Raw genomic sequence first — 22,911 nt, forward strand, 5'->3', positions numbered from 1 at the left:
TACCCACACAGCACGGGCCAAGGTCAGTCACATTGAAGAGCATCGTCCCAATAGAGAGTAAGGGACTTGGAAATAAAAAGGTGGAAACATTTTGAGACAGCCACTCAAACTTGCTACGAGAGACGGCCAAGGCGTTACGGCGGCTATTGGCGAGCCGTGGACGAAGAGCTTTTTTAACTGAATGGGAACTTCCAGCTGTCCCGTTGACTGCAGCACGGCTGCACGGCAGAAGCGGCGCGTCCGGTAAGAAGCACAGGACAGACAAGCGGCAAAAGGAAATCCACTCGTCGACATGACTAGTGAGTAGAAAACAAGAATAGATGTAAAGAAAAAATGTCCAATCTATCCTTTGAAGAGGTTTCAAAAAGTTTGAGGAAAGAAAAAGTGGCTATTTTATCAGACTGATGGCGTTTTTTCTTCTTTTTTTAAGTGTTAAGATATGCTGTGAGGCCTTTGAGCGGTGTGGTTGTTATTAAAAGTAAGAGTAAGTCAAGTCAGTTTTATTTGAGTAGCCCAATATCACAAATTTGCAAATTTGCCTCAGGGGGCTTTACAGCAACACAACATCCTGCCCTTAGACCCTCGCATTGGATAAGGAGCAACTCCCTAAAAACCCTTTAACAGGGAGGAGAAACAGGAAGAAAGCTCAGGGAGAGGAGGGATCTCTCTCCCAAGACACACAACGTGCAATGGATGTTGTGTGTACACAACTTACACAATACAACATCGAAAGAGGATAACAGAATTATAATGGAATTATAAAATATATGAAGAAGACGATGAGGAGGATGCCAAGAAGTGTCCAGACACCACCGGAACAGCCCAGGACCTGAACCACATGACCTCCATCACCATGAAAAAAAAAGAAGAATTAGTCCCACATCTTAGTGAGAGAAGGATGTAACAGGATAACACAATTATATGGATTTATAAGATATATAAAAAGAAAATGTGATGAGGGGGATGTGAAGCAGTGTCCAGGTGGCGACCGCCGTCACCATGGAGACCTGGGAGAAGGACAGACTGCACGCGCACACAGGGGAGACTCACATCCCACCGTTCACACACAGAAGAAGAGAAAGGAGAGGACATCATTCAGAGAGAGAGAGAAAAGACACGTGAGAGGAGAGAGCAGTTTCCGATAGTCGATAATCTATACTCCATAATCTCGTCGGGCAGATTCTTTCCCTGTTTTTAGCAGACACAGGACACGTAAGGAGCTTGGTCACGTGATGAGTAAAATCATGTCGCTCACCCTGTTTTCATTTGTGGGCTCTGACACGCTCATCTCCATACGCATCAGCTCTTCATCCGCTACCTGTCTCGAAAAACAAAACAGCATTTGTACACAAAACTTGGCGTAGGATACAATATGAACTGTTAGATGGGGATAGGGACCGCCGGCAGGCAGCCATTTTCCTCAACGGCGCCGAGTCAAGCGGGGATTATTCTGCGTAGCATATCTGCTGGATAACCCTCAAGATGGATCACGCCGACAAGCCTGCGGCGGAAATGACCAACGCGTCCCTGACCTGAAGCAGCCTTTCGATGTCAGCAACGTGCAGACTCATCATGTGACCTGGACCTCCTGCAAGGCCTAAAAGAGGAGAGCGTGAAGGGGGGAGAGGCGGAGAGACGTGTCATCGACCGTTGTGAGAGGTCCATCTCTGCCAGTTTGATTCAAACCACGGGACTCACCGTGACCTCGAACTTACGGGATTCGGTTGCAGCGCTAGACACATTTTCCTCCTGCGTACGAACAGAGGACAGAAATAAGTTTGGAAAGTTCGGCGTGTACTTATTTAGTCAAGACAGAGTCCTGGGTGCAGATTCGTTGTGCTGGACTGTTATTTTGACATGATGTCACTGTTTAGTGTATTTGACGGTTTGCATTGTTTATTTTCACCCCAAGTATCAGCATTGGCTATGTTAATGGATCTGCATTAAACTACTACTACTACTACTACTACTACTACTACTACCAGTACTACTACTACTAATAGTACTACTACTACTACTAATAGTACTACTACTAGTACTAGTACTACGAGTACTATTAGTACTACTACTACTACTACTACTACTACTAGTACCACTACTACTACTACTACTACTACTAATACTACTAGTACTACTACTACTAATAGTACTACTACTACTAGTACTACTACTATTACTAGTACTACTACTATTACTAGTACTACTACTACTACTAGTACTACTGCTACTACTGTTGGCTGCTCCTGTTAGGGGTCACCACAGCGGATCATCCCTTTCCATCTCTTCCTGTCCTCTGCATCTTCCTCTGTCACACCAGCCACCTGCATGTCCTCCCTCACCACATCCATAAACCTCCTCTTTGGCCTTCCTCTTCTCCTCTTCCCCGGCAGCTCCATATTCAGCGTCCTTCTCCCAATATACCCAGCATCTCTCCTCCACACATGTCCAAACCGTCTCAATCTTGCCTCTCTTGCTTTGTCTCCAAACCGTCCAACCTGAGCTGTCCCTCTAATATACTCGTTCCTAATCCTGTCCTTCTTCGTCACGCCCAATGAAAATCTTAACATCTTCAATTCTGCCACCTCCAGCTCCGCCTCCTGTCTTTTCATCAGTGCCACTGTCTCCAGACCATACAACATAGCTGGTCTCACAACCAACTTCTAAACTCTTGCTGGTGCCCTTCTGTCACAAATCACTCCTGACACTCTTCTCCACCCACTCCACCCTGCCTGCACTCTCTTCTCCGCCTCTCTTCTGCACTCCCCGTTACTTTGTACAGTCGACCCCAAGTATTTAAACTCATCCAGCTTCATCACCTCTACTCCTGGCATCCTCACCACTCCACTGTCCTCCCTCTCATTCACACATATGTATTCCGTCTTGCTCCTACCGATGTTCACTCTTCTTCTCTCCAGTGCATACCTCCACCTCCTCCACCCGCACCCTACTCTCGCTGCAGATCACAATGTCATCCGCAAATGGCTCCGCATTAAGCTAAGTCTTTTTATTCACTGACGACAACTCGAAATGACTAGCAAAAACACTGAGCCAAATTGGTTATAAAATCACGACGCTTATCGGTCTTTTCCTCTTACCTCTGCCTCTGGTAAAAACTGTAAATCTGTAAAATAGGAAAAACAATTTATAAGCAGTGAATGACATTTCTATTCAGATATGATCCACTCCTGCTTTTTTATTCTAATGAACCAGTGCAGTTTACCGAGCACCGTGTGGAACGAGAAGGGCAAAACCAGATTACAACCGGACTATGTGAACACTTCTCTCAATGCTGATCTTATAAACATGGCAATTGTTTGTGGTGCTTTGTACCCTGGGTGCAGAGGTGGCCACGTTTCATGCTACAGTCCGACGTGGTGATGAATTGAAGGGGATTAAACCTCAAGTATGTGCACAGTGATGGAGAGTTTTCCTCGGAAGCGTGGCTGTTTTCGGTTATGGACTTGAGCACTACACAGCAATGAGCGCACGTACACACACACACACACACACACACACACACACACACACACACACATGAACAGGCACACACATGAACATGGATGAAAACTGTCCCAGATATTAGTATTCAAGTTCATTGTATACTCACAAGCCTTTTTTTTTCAACCTATCGCACAAACCGAGGATCGTTCAGGGGGGTCATGCTTCAGAGGGGTGCACGGCAAAATGTTCCCAAACAAAAGTACTGCAGATAGGGATCATCCTTGGTCCATATCAGTGATTTCTCAGTGAAGGGTCTGTTTTAACAGTAAACCCATGAGGCTGTTCTATCAACTCATTTCCCCGACAGGAAATCTGACTCTTTGAATTCAGTGCCGAGGAGGAAAGGCATCAAAACTGCAGGTAAGCAAATTATCAGGAAAACTTGAAAATAAATGTTGTTCGTCACATACTGGCAGAAAGGTTCTTGGTACTCTACTCTCTTTGTCTGTCTCTTTCTGCATGTAATACCACAGCTGAGTACAATGGATATCTCTTTAATTGGATAGCTGCTACCCTTCCAGGGAGCCACAGACAAGACATACAAAACAACAGCCAACAAATGCATAACCTCCACCCACTGCCTCACAAACACAGAATAAAATCAACCACAAAAGCCAAAGCCATATAAAACAGATTAAAACAGCAAAGAGGTAATATCAGAAAGACCATTTAAAACCCGATCAATCAGAACAGGGGGCAAAGTGACTCTGGAAAACGCAGTCAAATAGACTTAAAGCAATTCTGATTACTTTAAATTGGATTTTAAATAGTTTTTTCTTTAATCTCACCATGGTATAGGAACGCCAGTGTATTCAACTCACCCATAGGAGGTCCCTGGTATTCTCCTGGAACCCCCTGACCCAGCCACCAGGTTAGGTTGGTGGTGTTCCTCTCAGTTGCAAAGTTGTGGAGGAAACCTTTGACCGGCCAGTTTATCAGTTTGAGGAGCTCCCCTCCTCGCTTTTGGCAGGTGCGCCTGGCATGAAACCAGTTCTTGGGTTCCTCAGCGAACTCATAGCACACATTCTTGAAAATGTGTTTGCAGTGTGAACCAGAAAGTTCACACTGCAAACTTGGCTTTCCATCGTTGTCTGTATAAGGTTCTGACCTTTCAGCCTTGGATAGAAATCCAGTGGAAATCCACAAAAAGAAACAGAATTGAATAAACGGGTCCATGGATATTATTGTGCATAAAGCTGAAAGGGCCACTGCTGCAGATAGTATGGTAGAGGCAGCTATTGTGTAGAAAGGTAAGAAAACTTCTGCTTGGCTCATGGAAATGAGAGAGCTTTCTCTAGTAAAACTTGCATATGTTCTTACTGCATTAGGGAAATCACTTGAGACAGTCAAACAAGATGCAAAGTAAGCAAGTCACTTGACATCTCCAAAGGTTGGAGGACCTTAACATTTCCTACTCTAATTCCAGCAAACAAAAAACAAAAAACAACTCTTTTAATTAAATTCTAATTAATTTGTAGTACTGGTGCACCACAAAACTTGAAGGATTTAATTAACATTCTTTTTGTCGTTTTCTTAACTGTGTCATAGAATCGTTTTTGTACAAGTCACACATGCTCAAGCAGGATGTAGACCAGTGGTTCTCAACCTTTTTGGGGTCCTGGACCCCCTGCGTATTTTTGATCTACCCTGAGGACCCCTCCACCTGATCTTGGGGGAGGGGGGTTGCAATTTGATAGAAACAGTAGAAACTGCATTTTAAATTGCATTATAGCATTTATTCACTCTTTGGGGCAAAAATAAGAGCTTTCAGTTGTAACTTAGATATAGTTAACAAAACAGAATTCTTATGCAGTAACTTTCAGATATATGTAACAAAACAGAATATGTATTCAGTAACTTTCAGATATATGTAACAAAACAGAATATGTATTCAGTAACTTTCAGATATATGTAACAAAACAGAATTCTTATGCAGTAACTTTCAGATATATGTAACAAAACAGAATTTTTATGCAGTAACTTTTAACAATGCAAACGGGAGCGAGATCTCTTATTAAAATACAATAAATTACACTTGTGAAACCGATGTAATTAGAGAAAAAAATCCCGTTACCCTTTATAGTTTAGGTAGATAAAGGTCTCAGTCACATTTGAGTAAAATAATCCTATTTCTATAAATGTCATAGGATCTTTTTTTTAAAGATATTTTATTTTCACTGACCCCTTTGCAATTACACCACGGACCACTAGGGGTCCGCGGACCCCCGGTTGAGAAACAGTGATGTAGGCGACATGATTTGCAACTCGAACCAATTACAAAATTGTTTTTTCCAACTCAGAAAATTGTGTAAGGTTACCACCTGTGTGCCGCATGAGTTCCAAAACACACTTGCACACATGCACAACTTGAAATCAAGAAACCCGCAACCACTGAATTAGTTTTGCGATTGAATTTTGTGACTTTTGTCCAACGCAAAGTAAAATAGACGCGTTCCAGTCGGACGGAAATATCGCGATACGTCGTACAGGAAGTCGATTACACCACGTGATCGTGTGACGCTTCCGCTGCACGTTCGTTGCTGTAACGGCGTCCATGGCGGGACAACTGAAGGTAACTCTAGTGACAACTTTCTTTAACGAGTTTTTCGTTAACAAATTGTTCTCCGTAAGATCTCGGACGATGACGTGGCCGCTTTTCGATATAGGTTGCTACGCAGTGCGTTGTTTGTTGGTCCAACAGGAACCTGTTTTGTTTTACAGTGTGGTCGTTTATGTCGAACTACCCTTAGCTAGGTAGTGTAATGGGTAAGATAGCGGCGTGAGTACTCGCTTCGCCTAACTAGCTGTCCTATCATATCGTCCAAAGCTCTGTGTCTCAAACAGCAAACCCAGTATCTGCCGTTAGCTGATGGGCTTTTCCGGCATGCCGGTCGTGTGGATTAGTTTCATGCCGTTGTCTGACTCGCATGGTTTTTAGGAAACCAACGCACAGCCGAGGCATCCAGGGTTGTGTCTGCATTCAGTATCTCCATTAGTTGGTGCCATTGATCTGCCGTGGTGTAAACGCAACTTTAAAAGCTTATTTAAAATATAGAACCCCCCCCCCCCGTTGTGTCCTCAATTACAAACCTGTTTCCTAGATAAGTAATTTGCAGATAGACTGATTTGCCTGATTGACCTTTGATCTTACGTGTGTGCATACTAGCAAAACATTAATGTGCACACGACCAAAACTCAACGGTGTCCCACTTCTCGTAGAAAGGGTGAAACTGTGGCTGTGACATTGGAGAACGCCATAATTTTTTGTTTCCCCCCCACAGAAGCAGTTAAAGGAAGCAGTGAAGATCATCAGCTCCGGTGGTCTCCTGTTTGCCTCCTACCTCACTGTGGTTGGAGATGAGCATTTCTATGCCAAACAGCTCATGCCGTTGTTACAGAGGATTATTGGGGCAGAGACGGCCCACGTGATGGCAGTTAAGATCATAGGTCTTGGAATTGTACCTCGAAATCGCTACCAAGACCCAGCCTCTTTGGTAAGTGAAGGAGCATGAGGCGGTTTTGTCTCTTATACCTATTCTCTCTGTTATGGGGTGATACTGAGTTCAACGTGTATCGCTGCTTTTGCACACCTAAAATCACATCAATCTGAGATGCCGTCTCTTGGTGTGTTTTGTCCTTAACACTGCGTTTCCTGCAGGAAGTGAACATCATGGGTCGCAAGTTCAAAAACCCTATTGGGATTGCAGCAGGCTTTGACAAGCATGGAGAAGCTGTAGATGGACTCTATAAAGTGGGTTTTGGCTTTGTTGAGGTAGGGACCATCACGCCCAAACCACAGCAGGGGAATCCCAAACCACGTGTGTTTCGGCTCACTACAGATCAAGCGGTCATTAATAGGTAAGTTTGCACAACATACACCTAACCCTATTAGAGAGCTATAAACCATGAGAAAATACAGATGTTTCTGGTACCTTCACTTTGCCATTGCAACTGAAAGCTACATTTGTATGCTGGGAGAACAAGTATTTGATACACTGCCGATTTTGCAGGTTTTCCCACTTACAAAGCATGTAGAAGTCTGTAATTTTTATCATAGGTACACTGCAACTGTGAGAGACGGAATCTAAAATGAAAATCCAGAAAATCACATTGTATGATTTTAAGTAATTAATTTGCTTTTTATTGCATGACATAAGTATTTGATACATCAGAAAAACAGAACTTAATATTTGGTAAAGAAACCTTTGTTTGCAATTACAGAGATCAGACGTTTCCTGTAGTTCTTGACCAGGTTTGCACACACTGCAGCAGGGATTTTGGCCCACTCCTCCATACAGATCTTCTCCAGATCCTTCAGATTTCGGGGCTGATACTGGGCAACACGGACTTTCATCTCCCTCCAAAGATTTTCTATTGGGTTCAGGTCTGGAGACTGGCTAGGCCACTCCAGGACCTTGAGATGCTTCTTACGGAACCACTCCTTAGTTGCCCTGGCTGTGTGTTTCAGGTCGTTGTCATGCTGGAAGACCCAGCCACAACCCATCTTCAATGCTCTTATTGAGGGAAGGAGGTTGTTGGCCAAGATCTCGCGATACATGGCCCCATCCATCCTCCCCTCAATACGGTGCAGTCGTCCTGTCACCTTTGCAGAAAAGCATCTCCAAAGAATGATGTTTCCACCTCCATGCTTCACGGTTGGGATGGTGTTCTTGGGGTTGTACTCATCCTTCTTCTTCCTCCAAACATGGCGAGTGGAGTTTATACCAAAAAGCTCTATTTTGGTCTCATCAGACCACATGACCTTCTCCCATTCCTCCTCTGGATCATCCAGACGGTCATTGGCAAACTTCAGACGGGCCTGGACATGCGCTGGCTTGAGCAGGGGGACCTTACATACGCTGCAGGATTTTAATCCATGACGGCGTCATGTGTTACTAATGGTTTTCTTTGAGACTGTGGTCCCAGCTCTCTTCAAGTCATTGACCAGGTCCTGCCGTGTAGAGTTCTGGGCTGATCCCTCACCTTTCTCATGATCATTGATGCCCCACGAGGTGAGATCTTGCATGGAGCCCCAGACCGAGGGAGATTGACCGTCATCTTGAACTTCTTCCATTTTCTAATAATTGCGCCAACAGTTGTTGCCTTCTCACCAAGCTGCTTGCCTATTGTCCTGTAGCCCATCCTAGCCTTGTGCAGGTCTACAATTTTGTCCCTGATGTCCTTAGACAGCTCTCTGGTCTTGGCCATTGTGAAGAGGTTGGAGTCTGATCGATTGAGTGTGTGGACAGGTGTCTTTTATACAGGTAACGAGTTCAAACAGGTGCAGTTAATACAGGTAATGAGTGGAGAACAGGAGGGCTTCTTAAAGAAAAACTAACAGGCCTGTGAGAGCCGGAATTCTTACTGGTTGGTAGGTGATCAAATACTTATTTCATGCAATAAAATGCAAATTAATTCTCTAAAAATCATACAATGTGATTTTCTGGATTTTTGTCTTAGATTCTGTCTCTCACAGTTGAAGTGTACCTATGATAAAAATTACAGACCTCTACATGCTTTGTAAGTGGGAAAACCTGCAAAATCAGCGGTGTATCAAATACTTGTTCCCCCCACTGTATGTGCCAGCCACATTGTTCTCAATGCTAATATGTAGATAAATCCTTGTGACCGGCATCAAGAGCCAAAGACGGACAATATTTCTCTATTCCTATATAATTTCAAAGAAAATATGCCGCCCACATGCTGCATTTTGGATGTATAAAGCTGGGAATGAGCCTGTGTTTATGATGTTTCCTATTTCCTCTCTTTCATTTCCATATTCATTTTACAGCACAAATTCAAAGAAATTAAGGCGCTAAAAGAACCTATTCTGATCTTTTTCAGGGCTTAATCCGAGCTTTTTCTTCTCTGTTCTTGCTGCGCTTCTCTTCAAAGAGAGAAAATGTGAGAAAACAGCAAAATATTCATGAACAGCTCTAAAGTATTTTATGTAACAACTGTGAAGTATAGTAGTGTTGTAGGAAAAAGCCATATTCAAGGACCCTACTATAAGGTGACAGCAATGATGTTAACATTTCCAAAAACATTAGAAAATTACCAACACAGCAAAATAATGCTTCGCATTATATACACCATATGATATTTGATTTTATTTAGTGTAATTAATGTTGACTGTCTTGTCAAAAAATTTTCATTTTGCTTCCCTAAATTTGACTAGACACCAGTGGTAGCCTATGTTCTCTGAACTGATTTGGATGAATTCGGGTTTTATTGTGTCAGATTTAAATGAGAGCACCAGTGTGTGCATACCACATCATTTGGAGAGAGTGTTAGTCTTTATTAAATTGTCACAAAACAGGACTTCATATTTGTCCATTCAGTGTATCCACCATTAATGTCAGCTAGTTTTCCCGATCCTTTTCTGGAAATGACTCAGACGTTCAAAGAGCAGTCATTGTAGCATCAAATGATTGGTAAACATCTGTGAATAGACTTAGAATTATTCGAGGTCATATTGTCCATTCTGTGCACGAGGCTCTAAAGACTAGCATTTCAAATGCTTGTCATGTAAGAGCCCCCTTCCAACACAAATACACACAAGCGCGCGCGCGCGTACCAGTAGGCAAATCGCACAGCTTCACCAAAGTTTAGTGTCATATCTAGTGCATAAGTGTATTGAGCATAACATTAGAGTGCCTTATTTCATCCTGCAGCAGTCCCCCCCCCCCCCCGTCTTGTGTGTTCTCTAAAGGCTGTCTCAAAATAGCTCATGTCTTTGCATAATAATCATCACATTCAGTGATAGAGCACATGATTGACAATTAGATGTTAAGATAAAAGACAGAATAGGTTAATACTCTTGTCTGTGCCCCTGACCAAGGCATGGCAAGAAGAACTGGAGTTGGTCCCCGGGCGCTGCATGGTGGTTGCCCACTGCTCCTAGCTACAGTGTGCTGGGATGGGTTAAATGCAGAGGATGAATTTCTTATCTTATAAGGTTTGAGGCTTTGAACTCTACTCGGTCTCGTGTGGTTAATCCGCTGCTGTACTTTTCATTATGTTGCACAAGAGATTGAGTCGTCCCTCTGTGTGTGTATTTTAGGTATGGATTCAACAGCTGTGGTCTGGCAGAAGTGCAGCAAAGGCTGAAGGCAAGGGAAGCAACCCAGCAAGAACTGAGCAAAGGTTGGGACACAACACAGCCTGTTGCTGACTGTCACTGACTACTGACTAACTCACTCACTTAGACTAAATAATACTACGATAATAAAAATATGATACATGATAATACTTATAGAGAGTAATAATACATTTATTTACACAGTAATTTTCCAGAGCTAAAGGGGACTTTGCAGGGTAAAAGTTCAGTAGCACAAAAGCAAAAAGAGAAGTAAACAACTACATAATTGGGAAATAGGCGACAGGCATGGGCGCAAGTCCATGAATACTGGGATGGCGTCCAGCACTTTATCTGTGCCCCTGTCCATAGGGCGAGTGGTTGTGTCAGGGAGGGCATCTGATGTAAAATTTTGCCAAATCATCATGCGGATTGACAAGACCATACCAGATTGGCCGAGGCTCCATACCAGATTGGCTGAGGCCTGGGTTAACAATCACCACCATTGGTATGGGGACCATCGTCTAAATAAAACATAAAATCCACTCTGACAACCCCTGAGAAACACAGAACAAGCCGAAAGAAGAAGATGGCCTCAAACCACTAGTTCATTAAATGAAGAATGACTTTATTAGATGGTCCAGAATTCATCTCACCCTATGGGATAAAATAAAATTTCTTAGATTGATGGTGTTACCTGTAATATGTTTTAGCTCATCCCCCCTAAATATATTATCTTAAAGATGTTGACAGACTCTCATCAGATTTTCTGTTGGGTAACTCATCGTTTAGGTATAAAGAAACTACAGGTGCCCACAGAGAAAGGTGGTCATGGTCTCCTGGATTTCAGGTTATAATATTGAGATCTTCATATAAAACATATAAGAGCGTGGTTGCCAAGTTGGAGGGTGAGGTAGAGGCCGGTCTGGTTCCAGTTAGAATGAGGCATGTGAGGCAGCGTCACCCTGCTTTGGATTTTTTTAATACAGTGTCAACACAACTGAATGTTCACCCCATTGTTACCATTACAAGGATGTTGTAGGGCAGATAGATGGGAGCACTTGGACTTTTACACATCTCCACAGGCCCCTCTGTGGCATAATAAACAGACGTTAAAGCAGCATTAAATGATTTCTGATCGCTAGATATCAGACAGTATGGCTGCACAAATTCCAAAACACACACAAACAGCCAAGCTGCTCCTCACTGCTTCCTCCTCATCTCTACAGCGGCCAGCTGTAATAAACAGCGTGCGCTCGTGAAACTTCATTTTTCAGCTTTTGTGGCTCGCCACCTGTCGCATGCAAGCCTGATATTCCCTCACAGTTTAACCCTGGTTTGGGCTAAACTTCTGAGGTGCGCACATGGGTCTCTTTGGCTTTGGTTCACTGGTCATTCAAATGAGCCCCACTTGGTTGTCATGCTTGGCTTACGAGTTTGCTGGTCTGGTGTGTGTGTGAGTTGAGAGCGAAGGGGGAAGAGGTATTTCGAGTGTTGGAGGACCCCCCCCCCCCAGTCTCTGGTACTGTCACACTATTAAAACCCCTTCCCTCTTCCTCTCAACTCAAACACACACACACACACACACCAAAACTAAATGAAACATTTAGCAGAGTGCAGTAACCAAGTGGGGCTCATTTACCAGGAGGCCTCTGTTTGACACTATTACAGAGTCTACCTTTAACTAGGCGCAAAACTATTTTGGAATTAAAGGCACGGGCAGCTGTCAGTCATGTATTAAATCTATTTCACAGTCATACTGAGAGTTCCTCAAATTTGCCCAAATCTCAGCTAACTACTATCTGCCACAGAATCTATTTTTGGGATATATCCAGATGCAACGTGCTTTGTCCAAATAGTTAAGAGGTTTTATTTACTTCTGAAATCTCAGATGATTGGCAAAAATGGGGCCCCAACATTTGTGAGTCAAAAATAAAAGGTTGTCTTATTTTTGGGCGGCACGGTGGCGCAGTGGTTACCATGGTCACCTCACAGCAAGAAGGTCCTGGGTTCAAGCCTGGGGGTATTCCAACCTTGGGGGTCACCCAAGGTCGTCCTCTGTGTGGAGTTTGCATGTTCTTCCCGTGTCTGCGTGGGTTTCCTCCCACAGTCCAAAGACATGTAGGTCAGGTGAATCGGCCATACTAAATTGTCCCTAGGTGTGTGTGTGTGTGTGGGTGTGGGCCCTGTGATGGACTGGCGGCCTGTCCAGGGTGTCTCCCCCCCTGCTGTCCAGTGACTGCTGGGATAGGCTCCAGCATCCCGTGATCCCGGTTGGGATAAGCGGCTTGGACAATGGATGGATGGTGGATGCCTTATTTTCATAATTAACCAAAAAGGTGTGATGTGGGATTTAAATGGATTGGGATACAATAAGCGGAATCGATCCTGAATTCAGATTCGATAAAATGCTATCGAACCCCCGATGCTGGATCTCGTAGAATCAAGGCATGTCAGAAATCACAGCATATCAGTGTTTTTACTACTCGACATCATAAGATAACTTGTCCACTCACTTTTCATGACAGTACATAGTTTTCGGGTAATTATGAAGGCTCAGTTGAATCTAAATCTTCACCAAAACCACATGTGTGCATGCTAATGTGTACTGGTAGATGTGGGATTTTAGCCTTGTGTCCTGTGTTTTCTTGTTAGACTTATTCGTTGTGTTATTTAACCACGTTATGGACTGGTGAAATGCTTTGTGAACAGTTAAGCTGCTCTGCTTTGTTCTGTTCTGATGTTCTTGACCTGCCCTTGCTTCCTGTGTTTTTACTATTCAGAACATGCTGTCTGATCCATACCTACTCACAACCCCATTAGTATGGAGCAGCCTCTGCCCATGAGCCATGAGTCACATCTCTAAAGCAACCCACCTGACTTAGCGGTGTTTGTGTGGGAGCGTGTGCGCGTGTCAGCGTGTTGATGCGTTTGTCTGTCTGTGTTTATAGCTGGCCTGCCCCTGGGCATCAACCTGGGGAAGAACAAGTTGTCCCAGGATGCGGGGGCAGATTACCTGGAGGGCGTGAGACTGCTGGGGCCTCTGGCTGATTATCTGGTGGTCAACGTCAGCAGCCCTAATACCCCAGGCCTGAGGGACCTACAGGGAAAGACAGAGCTCCGACAGCTCCTGCTCAGGGTAGGATATTCCCCCAAAAGAGGACCATAAGGATAATTATCAAGCATACCAAAGCAAGCAGGGTCTGCTTGGTTTTTTTTGTTTTGTTAGACGGCTTTAAATATTTGGCCTTGTATAGCTGACCTCTAGGGTCCAGATAGATCGCACTGGTACTGAGGTTGTCAGGGCCCGTGGGTGTATGGGACTCGCAGTCCAGAATTTCAAGTATGCTATCTCAACACAATCTTATCCCATGGCCTCATACATTGACTTGTCACTCATATATTGAGTTCACTGACAGCGTCACTGTATTGACATGGAAGGTACCCTTCGGCATCTGGTCCATAGACTCTACTGTGAAACCTCCGCTCTGATTTTTGAATGTTAATTACATACAGGTTAGGTAGTGGTTAAAGTTAGTGGTGGAAGTGGAATTTGTCCTTACAGCTGATCGTGCACGTTTCATACATACCTTCTATGTAAAATACCAAACTCTTTGTCATTAGCATCAGTATATGACAATGTGGGATCAGAGTGGAGGATGGCACAGGGGCGCAGTGGTTAGCGTGGTCGCCTCACAGCAAGCAGGTCCTGGGTTCCAGCCCCGGGCTAGTCCAACCTTGGGGATCATCCCAGGTCGTCCTCTGTGTGGAGTTTGCATGTTCTCCCCGTGTCTGCGTGGGTTTCCTCCGGGTGCTCTGGTTTCCTCCCACAGTCGAAAGACACGTAGATCAGGTGAATCGGTCATACTAAGTTGTCCCTAGGTGTGTGTGTGTATGTGTGTGTCGGTGTCGGTGTGTCGGCCGGTCCTGTGATGGCCTGGCGGCCTGTCCAGGGTGTCTCCCCGCCTGCTGTCCAATGACTGCTGGGATAGGCTCCCGCATCCCCATGACCCGGAGTAGGATACGCGGTTTGGATAATGGATAGATGGATCAGAATGGGTTCACTAACTTGGGATTTGTTTTAACCATGAACAGCATATAGTCTTCAATGTAGCATCATGTAGTTTAAAGAAGACACTTTCTTATAATTACATTCCCAAACTTTTGAATTTTGTACAGTGATCATGTCATAAGCTTCTTTGTTCTGAATAACTGGCAGCTGAGAATGACCTTTAAAATGATTCCAAAAGGAAAACCTGTTCTTCACTTTTATTTGGGATTCAGAATTTAGACCCTAACCAAGTAACCACCTACTCTGAACATTGAAAGTTGTCAAAAACAGCCGAGGTTCAGGTACAAATGAAATAGACTTAACTTGACTTAGTAGTTTTTGTTGTTTTCTTCCTTTTTTTGTTGTTGTTGCAGGTAATAAAAGGGTAAACTGCAATTTTCTGGTTTTGTTTTCTATTGCTTGACCCAGTAATTAATAGCCAAGTTCTTTAATTTTGACCCAGTTTTTGTTTGTATTCTCTGGAAATGTTCTGTTTTCCATGAAAGATTGTGTTTTTACAGGCCAATAATTTCACATTTTATGATCGGCTTAACATTAGTGCTGTACTCTTAATATCCATAATTGAATGTGTTTCGGTGAGTAAAAGTTCATTTAGTGGGACTATTTTACCTTAATGGTTAACTGCCATGTTTTACCGGCAAACTCCACAAGCCTTTTCTGGTAGTGGGTAACAACTAGCTGGCTAGCTGCTAAATGCAAAATCACAAGGGACTAATCAATAGTTGTTTCATGTGTTCAAGTGGTCTTTCCTGTACCTCCTTGGTTTGTGGCTATCTGGCCAGCAAACCACCCACCTAACAGACTCGCATACCGATATAATCTGTCCAGGTGCTGAGGGAGAGAGACGCTCTGCAGGGAGAGCGCAGACCTCCGGTCCTGGTGAAGATCGCTCCTGACCTCACAGCGCAGGACAAACAAGACATCGCAGAGGTCGTCACAGAGGTCAGCGTTCATTTGTTACCACTCTGGTGTTGCCTGGAATTAATTCTGAATTCAATATTTCATCCTGCCCTGAAACTGCCACCTCTGAATTTGTGTGTGTTCAACATGTGGCTTGTTGCCGTGACCTGTGTGCATGAGGTCCTTTGGTCAACACCGGTGTTATTTGCTCCACACCGTCAGTACCGTCTTGTCATGAAAAGGAAAAAAAAGCTTGTGTTCGGGGCTTGAATGCCAAGTATTTAAGAAAATTTTCCTGAAAAATTCCCCAGATTATGATACCTCTCTCCCGGTCTTCCTGGGAAGGCTAGGCTAACATTATCGGCTGCGCATAGCATGGGGTTGTTTACAGAATGGTTTATTGTAGAATTGTCAGGCTGTTTCTCATCATTCCTACGATATGCAGACAAACCGCTCCGTCAGCAGAGGAAAGCAGGAATAAAGGAATTTGTGTGGCAGAATGAGTCACGCACCTCCATTGAGGCTAGTGACAACAATCCTCAACCCAAAACCTGCTGAACATAAAGAACAAAACTAGTGAGGTACTCGTTTTGTCTGATTAAAGTTCGGCTCAGTTTGGAAATGGTAGAATAGACCTACAACGTAGTTCATTCATAAAGTAGCATGTTATTGGATTTGTTGTGCCTGTATATTCATGCACATGTCAGGTGCATGTTTTTTGAATTCGCAGCGTTTTTTTTTAATGCGCAGCAAAGTGGGCCTTCAACTGCAAGCCACATTTAATTTTATTCGCCATGAAGAAGACTTTGCATTTGTTATTTGTTAGAAGTTCAGCTTCTTGCAGTGGATTGTGGTGTAGTATTAAAATTTGAATGATGAGTTAAAGCCCTATTTTCTTGCTTACAATGATATGCAGTAGGCAGCTTGGTAGCCCAGTGGTTAGCATTGTTACCTCACAGCAAGAAGGTCCTGGGTTCGAACCCCAAGCCATCCCAGGTCCTTTCTGTGTGGAGTTTGCATGTTCTCCCCATGTCTGCATGGGTTTCCTCCCACCATCTAAAAGACATGCATGTTAGGGTTAACACTCCTGACCGGCGTCCAGGTCGCGTAGCGGTCTATTCCGTTGCCTACCAACATGGCGATCGCCGGTTCGAATCCCCGTGTTACCTCCAGACTGGTCGGGCATCCCTACAGGCACAATTGGCCGTGTCTGCAGGTGGGAAGTCAAATGTGGGTATGTGTCCTGGTTGCTGCGCTAGTGCCTCCTCTGGTCGATCGGGGCGCCTGTTTAGGGGGGAGGGGGAACTGGGAGGAATAGCATGATTCTCCCACGCGTTACGTTCCCCTGGCGAAACTCCTCACTGTCAGGTGAAAAGAAGCGGCTGGCGACTCCAGATGTATGAGTGGAGGCATGTGGTAGTCTGCAGCCCTCCCCGGATCGGCAGAGTGGGTGGAGCAGCGACTGGGATGGCTCAGAAGACTGGGGTAATTGGCCGTATACAATTGGGGAGAAAAAGAGGGGAAAAAATCCCAAAAAACATACTCCTGACCAGGGCGATGACAAAGAACTGGAGTTGGTCCATGGCCGCCGCAGTATGGCTGCCCGCTGCTCCTAGTGTACACAGCTGCCAGTGTGAGTATAGAGGAGGGGTTAAATGCAGAGAATGAATTTCAGTGTATGTATGTACAGTGGCAATAAAGGTATCTTCATCTATACAGTGTCGTCACCTCTCACTGTTTATGTTTTACTGTAGTTGGCCGTGTGTCGGTTCTTCAGAAATACTCGGTAAATGAAACAACGTAGCAGAGGCTCACACTCCAAGAACAAGCTCAGTGTGCCAGAGATAATTAGCAATGAAAATGTATTCACGGCACGGTGGCGCAGTAGTTAGCGCGGTCACCTCACAGCAAGAAGGTCCTGGGTTCGAGCCCCAGGGTAGTCCAACCTTGGTGGGGCATCCCGGGTCCTCCTCTGTGTGGAGTTTGCATGTTCTCCCCGTGTCTCCGTGGGTTTCCTCTGGGGGCTCCGGTTTCCTCCCACAGTCCAAAGACATGTAGGTCAGGTGAATCGGCCATACTAAATTGTCCCTAGGAATGAATGGGTGTGTGTGTGTGTGTGTGTGGGCCCTGTGATAGCCTGGTGGCCTGTCCAGGGTGTCTCCCCGCCTGCCACCCAATGACCGCTGGAATAGGCTCTAGCATCCCTGAGAGCAGGATAAGCGGTTAAGATAATGGATGGATGGAATTTATTCGTCGATGGACTCGTTTTGGCACAAGCCATTCTCATATCTCATACAGGATGTGTATGGAGGTGGCAATAAAAGCCCCCCTTACATTGTTTCGTACACTACTATATGCAAATCATAAGAAAGCCAGCGAGCAAAAGTGGCGACAGTCAGTAGTACCAGTGTAATGTGGTGCAAAAAGTGAGAGAACCTCTGGTATAAATATTGTACCTCTGCGACTAACTTATTCGGCATGCTATAGCTGGAGCTCACTCGGATCTAGTTTTGCTTTGCCACTGATGACTACCGGGCCGCTGACCTTTGCAGTTCAATTTCACACCTTTTTTGTACTCAGAGGATTTTCAGCCGTCATCAGAGCAGTGTTTTATTCATTGCACTCGCTAAAACACTTCTTGTTAAATTAATTCATTTAAACAGGTTGTTTTCCTCTCCTCTCCTCCGCTCTGCCCAGCCGGACAGTTAAACAACCTGGAGTAGTCTTTATCTACTCAATGGAGCAAGAAAGAGACAACGCTTAATGGAAGAGACAGTGGGGAGGAGAGAGAAAGGAAATGACTTAAGAGTGCTCTCAGTCATACTGCAGTGGAGGTCTCTGTGACTCGGATAGCTTTTTTTTTCCCACCACACCGCCGCCTAGTATCACCAATTTCCTTTTCTGCAGTTGACTTTACCCAGCAGCACGCTCGCGTCCACGTGATTTCTTTATGCCTCTTTATGTGTCTGTGTATTGTAGCTGGGGGTGGACGGTCTGATGGTTTCCAACACCACGGTGTCTCGGCCGATGACCCTGCAGGATGTGCAGAGCTCTGAGGCGGGGGGCCTAAGCGGCCAACCCCTCAAAGACCTCTCCACGCACACCGTCAGAGAGATGTACAGCCTCACTGAAGGTATTCAGATTTTTACTCGCCAACATTTCCTTGCAGTTGTTTATTGACAGAGAACCTCAGTAAAAAAGGGCTGATAATGAGCTTAACACCGAGTATGTTTACGTGAAAACCAATAAAACGATCACAGGGGGCAATCAGTGAAAGACTACTTCAATTACAGGTTTTAAATGATTTGATCTTACTCAGAATATGATGGTCAGGGAAGCCATGGTTTTATCTTATTGTCATAATCTGGGTAAACCCGACTGAGTCTAAAGTAGAGTAATGCCTTTATCGGGTCATGGTCGGGCTATAAGTCTGTGTTTATACACGCTCATCATGGGTTGTTCATGAACTCGACGGCGCTCTGTCTGATTCTAGGAAAAATACCAATTGTGGGAATTGGAGGCGTGGCCAGTGGACAAGACGCCATGGACAAGATCCGCGCTGGTGCTTCACTGGTCCAGCTGTACACGGCTCTGACCTACCAGGGCCCACCTGTTGTAACAAAGATTAAGCGGGAACTAGAACAGCTTCTCAAGTGAGTGTGAATCCCACCAATTTGCTGTCTAATGGAAATGATGAGAAAAGGCTTCCCGCACGACAGTGAGAATCAAGGGTGTAAAGGATAGTTAATTGTTTTTTACATTATCTACCTGTTTTTCACTCTGTGAGTATAAAACTTTGGGACTGTAATTGATTTAAGGCTATACAAATAAACCTCATTTAACTCAAATTCAGAGCACAGGCTATTGACTGTGACCTGTTTTTGTTTAATTGCGGTGCTAGTGGTGCATGTTAAGACATGTCAACTGCAATGCTGTCATGAAAAACAACATTTAAAGTCATTTAATGAGTTTTTTTGGTAATCTTTTGAACTGTTTAAGATGCTTACACACCGTAGGTGAATTTTATTAAGTACTACTTGTATTATGTGTATTATTTCACAAAAATTTCAAAAGAATCTCAGATTCAAATTTTTCCCACAGCTCACGCAACTGCCGCTGTGGGCTATGCATGGCAAATTGTGGTCAGTCACTCATGGATGACCTGAGAGGGATGTTTAGTAGGGATGACGCGTACACAACTGCAACTGCCGCCGTGGGCTATGCTTGGCAAATTGTGGCCACTCATTCATGGACAACCTGAGACGGATGTTTAGCAGGGATGACACGCACACAACTGCAACTGCCGCCGTGGGCTATGCATGGCAAATTGTGGTCACTCACTCATGGACGACCCGAGAGGGATGTTTAGTAGGGATGACGTGCACACAACTGCAACTGCCGCCGTGGGCTATGCATGGCAAATTGTGGTCACTCACTCACTCATCGATAACGTGAGAGGAACATCTGCTGTTGCCTCCCTTCTCATTGAACACTGCCTTGCTGCACCTACACGTGTAGTACTGGTGCGCCGTGGGTCTGGATGGTTTCGTGCTTATTATTTCTCTTTGGCTAAAATATAATTTGCTTAATATTTGCCCTTTTAGCAAAATAATCCGATTTGAAGCTAGTGATTCCGGGGTTAAATCAACTTTGCCAGCTTCATTTTGTTTAACTGAGATGAACATTTTCTTATGAGTTTGTTTGACTGCTGCAGTTGGAAACTGATTGAACTGTTTGACATTTTTACACTATCTTTGGTAGTGTGAAAGAATCTTAATAGCATTTAAGTTCCAACGTCGGGAGGAGATTAGGACTCAAAGGTGCAGCTGTTCAGAAAATTGGACATTTAGCAAAAACGGGACATTTTGTGGCATTACAATTGACTCGCTGATTTTCAGATATGGAAAATGATTCATTCATATTAAATTGGTGTTCAACATCAATTGTTTGTCTGCGTTTTACAGGGATCAGGGCTTCAGTAGCATTTCGGAGGCAGTCGGAGCAGACCATAGGGGAGCAGATGGGACTGTTCCTAGGCAGTGTCTACACAGAGACAGAGCAAATGTCAGCACAGACACTGGGACCACTGCTGTGCCAGTAGCTGTGGCTGCCGTCTCCTCCTCCTAGGCTGCGGGACCCACGATCGACTGTGCCATTTTCTGTGTGGCCAGGGATAACCAACGCACCATGTCTGCTGTGACTTATAAGGCAGGAGACGCTGTGGTAAAGTTTGGTTCAGTCCAGAGTTTTAGAAGTCAAGGGGAGAATGCAGACGTCTATAAAGCTGTTCACTGACATTGTAATGTTAGTCTGTACACCTGGAATGTATATTTTAATGTGAAGAAATCCCACAGTTGGAAAGCTGCCCTATGGTTGTAGCTTTTATTTATTAATTGTGTTGTTGATCTGCCTGTCATATGTACAATGTCAAAGAAGTCACAGCATTTCACACCACAAGTGCTTATGATATCTAAACATGGGCCATAGGCCCGTGTTCATATATTTTATGGACAAATATCTTGTGCGTATGCCATATCCGCCATATTTCACATGGCTGACATGTAAAATTGTGCATTCACTGTTAAAAAAAATTCATTATGGTCGTCACAAAATGTGTAATTTCAGCCCTCTAAGAATCAATTCTGTGTTGTTTATCTTTACTCATTTGATTAACAGGTATAACAGAGAGTAAAAGTCACCTCAAAATTATTGTTTGTCCTCGACAACGGTGGGAGTTGTCCTGTATGGGTTGTGTAAGAGATTTGTCATTTAGAGAAATAAATCACCATCATGTGAATCCTGGAGAAATTATCTGGGTGTGGCTTTGAAGTGTGTGGTATGTTATGGCCCGATAAAGGGTCTTTGATCATGAGTCGAAAAGAAAATTTAGTGAATGAATGTTTGTGAGGATCAAACCCGTTAAATCTTTGACCTGTCTTCCGTTGCCTACCAACACGGGGATCGTCGGATCGAATCCCTGTGTTACCTCCGGCTTGGTCGGGCGTCCCTACAGGCACAATCGGCCGTGTCTGAGGGTGGGAAGCCAGATGTGGGTATGTGTCCTGGTCACTGCACTAGCGCCTCCTCTGGTCGGTCGGGGCGCCTATTCAGGGGGGTGGAGCAGCGACCAGGACGGCTCAGAAGAGTGGGGTAATTGGCCAAATACACTTTGGAGAAAAAGGGGGGGGGGGGGATAAAAAAAAAGTCTCAGTTCTGTTTCCCCTTATATTGGCTTTTGGCGAGCAGGAGGGTATATTAGACACCAATGGAGATGCCAGCCTGCAAAGAACTCTCAGTGATTCTGTCTACTTACTTGATAGCTGTCTGGATTTAGGAAGAGTTTGCCCAGATGTTATGAGAAGTGTTCTGATATCGCTGACAGACACTGTCTCAATTCCCGATTGGGAGACTTTTCCACGGTTAAGAACAAGACACAGAGCGTTGCTTCACCGTGAAGCTTATTGATGTAATTTGTCAAGCTCTCGATCTGATTCAGAACCAGCATCAGCATTACTCCCAACACATCAGAGAAACCTGTTCTTTTGCTCACCATAATCACCACCAATGTTCTGGCGAGCCTTACAAAGATGTACTATAAACAGGATGCTGAGAAAGAATGTGCACTTTCCTCTTGAGTGCATACCAGAAATAGAAAATGAATGAGGAAAATACGCAATATAGTCACTATGACAACTTCACAACACTCGGATTCAATTTACGACATTCCTTGCATGCGATGTGCCTGTCGAGTGTGTAGTTGAAAGTGAACCCTGATGAGAAAGGACTGTAGATAAATGTATATATTGTGTATTTCCTGTGGGGTTGTCATTGACCGACAGGCTGCTGCCGAGGCCTGCTGCCTCCAAGGACCAGAGAGGGGAAAGCGGGAGTTATTTTAGTGTTTCCTAGAGGCCATGGCAGACAAACCCAGGGTGTGTTTCCTTCTCCAGCAGCCTCTCATCGAGCCACCAGCCCCCTTTGTGAAGAGAAAACAGAACATTGTCGTCTATGTGGAACAATGGCGCTGGTCCTCCATGGATGAAAATGTTTCATAACGGTATACCACATTATTACATTACCTAAATGGGTTTATTTATGTGAGAACAAAAGTGTTTTCGTTTTTGTTAATGCCCTATGTGACATACCGAGGAGACTGTGTATGTGTTGTGTTCTTGTTTCAGCTGTATTTGTGAGGACCAATTTGAGTTTTTAACCTACAAGAATGGGGACATTTGTTCAAAGAGGACCTTTTGGCAGGTGCTCACTTTAAGGGTCTATTTTAGGGTTAGGACTTGGGTTTCAGGCTTAAGGTTCGAATAGATTAGGTAGGGGTGTCCGGGTAGCGTAGCGGTCTATTCCG

General features: G+C 44.4%; 1 protein-coding gene across 2 annotated transcripts; it reads left to right on the top strand.

Annotated features, from left to right (window-relative positions):
- The first annotated feature begins 6,047 nt into the window (after positions 1–6,047).
- dhodh (dihydroorotate dehydrogenase) lies at positions 6,048–21,350 on the top strand. 2 transcript variants are annotated; one of them, XM_056278940.1, is made up of 9 exons: positions 6,048–6,073; positions 6,783–6,995; positions 7,160–7,359; positions 10,565–10,647; positions 13,531–13,718; positions 15,480–15,593; positions 18,531–18,684; positions 19,045–19,204; positions 20,516–21,350. In XM_056278940.1, the coding sequence occupies exons 1-9, from the start codon at positions 6,056–6,058 to the stop codon at positions 20,676–20,678; spliced, it is 1,293 nt and encodes a 430-aa protein (XP_056134915.1). In that variant the 5' UTR covers positions 6,048–6,055; the 3' UTR covers positions 20,679–21,350. The 2 variants fall into 2 exon arrangements, with proteins under 2 accessions (XP_056134915.1, XP_056134916.1); XM_056278941.1 differs by having other exon boundaries at positions 6,053–6,073; positions 6,786–6,995.
- Positions 21,351–22,911: the final 1,561 nt, after the last annotated feature.

This window comes from Lampris incognitus, chromosome 4, assembly GCF_029633865.1.
Source record: "Lampris incognitus isolate fLamInc1 chromosome 4, fLamInc1.hap2, whole genome shotgun sequence".
Classification (NCBI taxonomy): Eukaryota; Metazoa; Chordata; class Actinopteri; order Lampriformes; family Lampridae; genus Lampris; species Lampris incognitus.

Bases quoted from the DNA above. Each gene is read 5' to 3' on its own strand.
- dhodh (XM_056278940.1), top strand. The intron at 13,719-15,479 runs GTAGGATATTCC...TAATCTGTCCAG, and splicing joins TCCGACAGCTCCTGCTCAGG to GTGCTGAGGGAGAGAGACGC. The intron at 15,594-18,530 runs GTCAGCGTTCAT...TGTGTATTGTAG, and splicing joins TCGCAGAGGTCGTCACAGAG to CTGGGGGTGGACGGTCTGAT.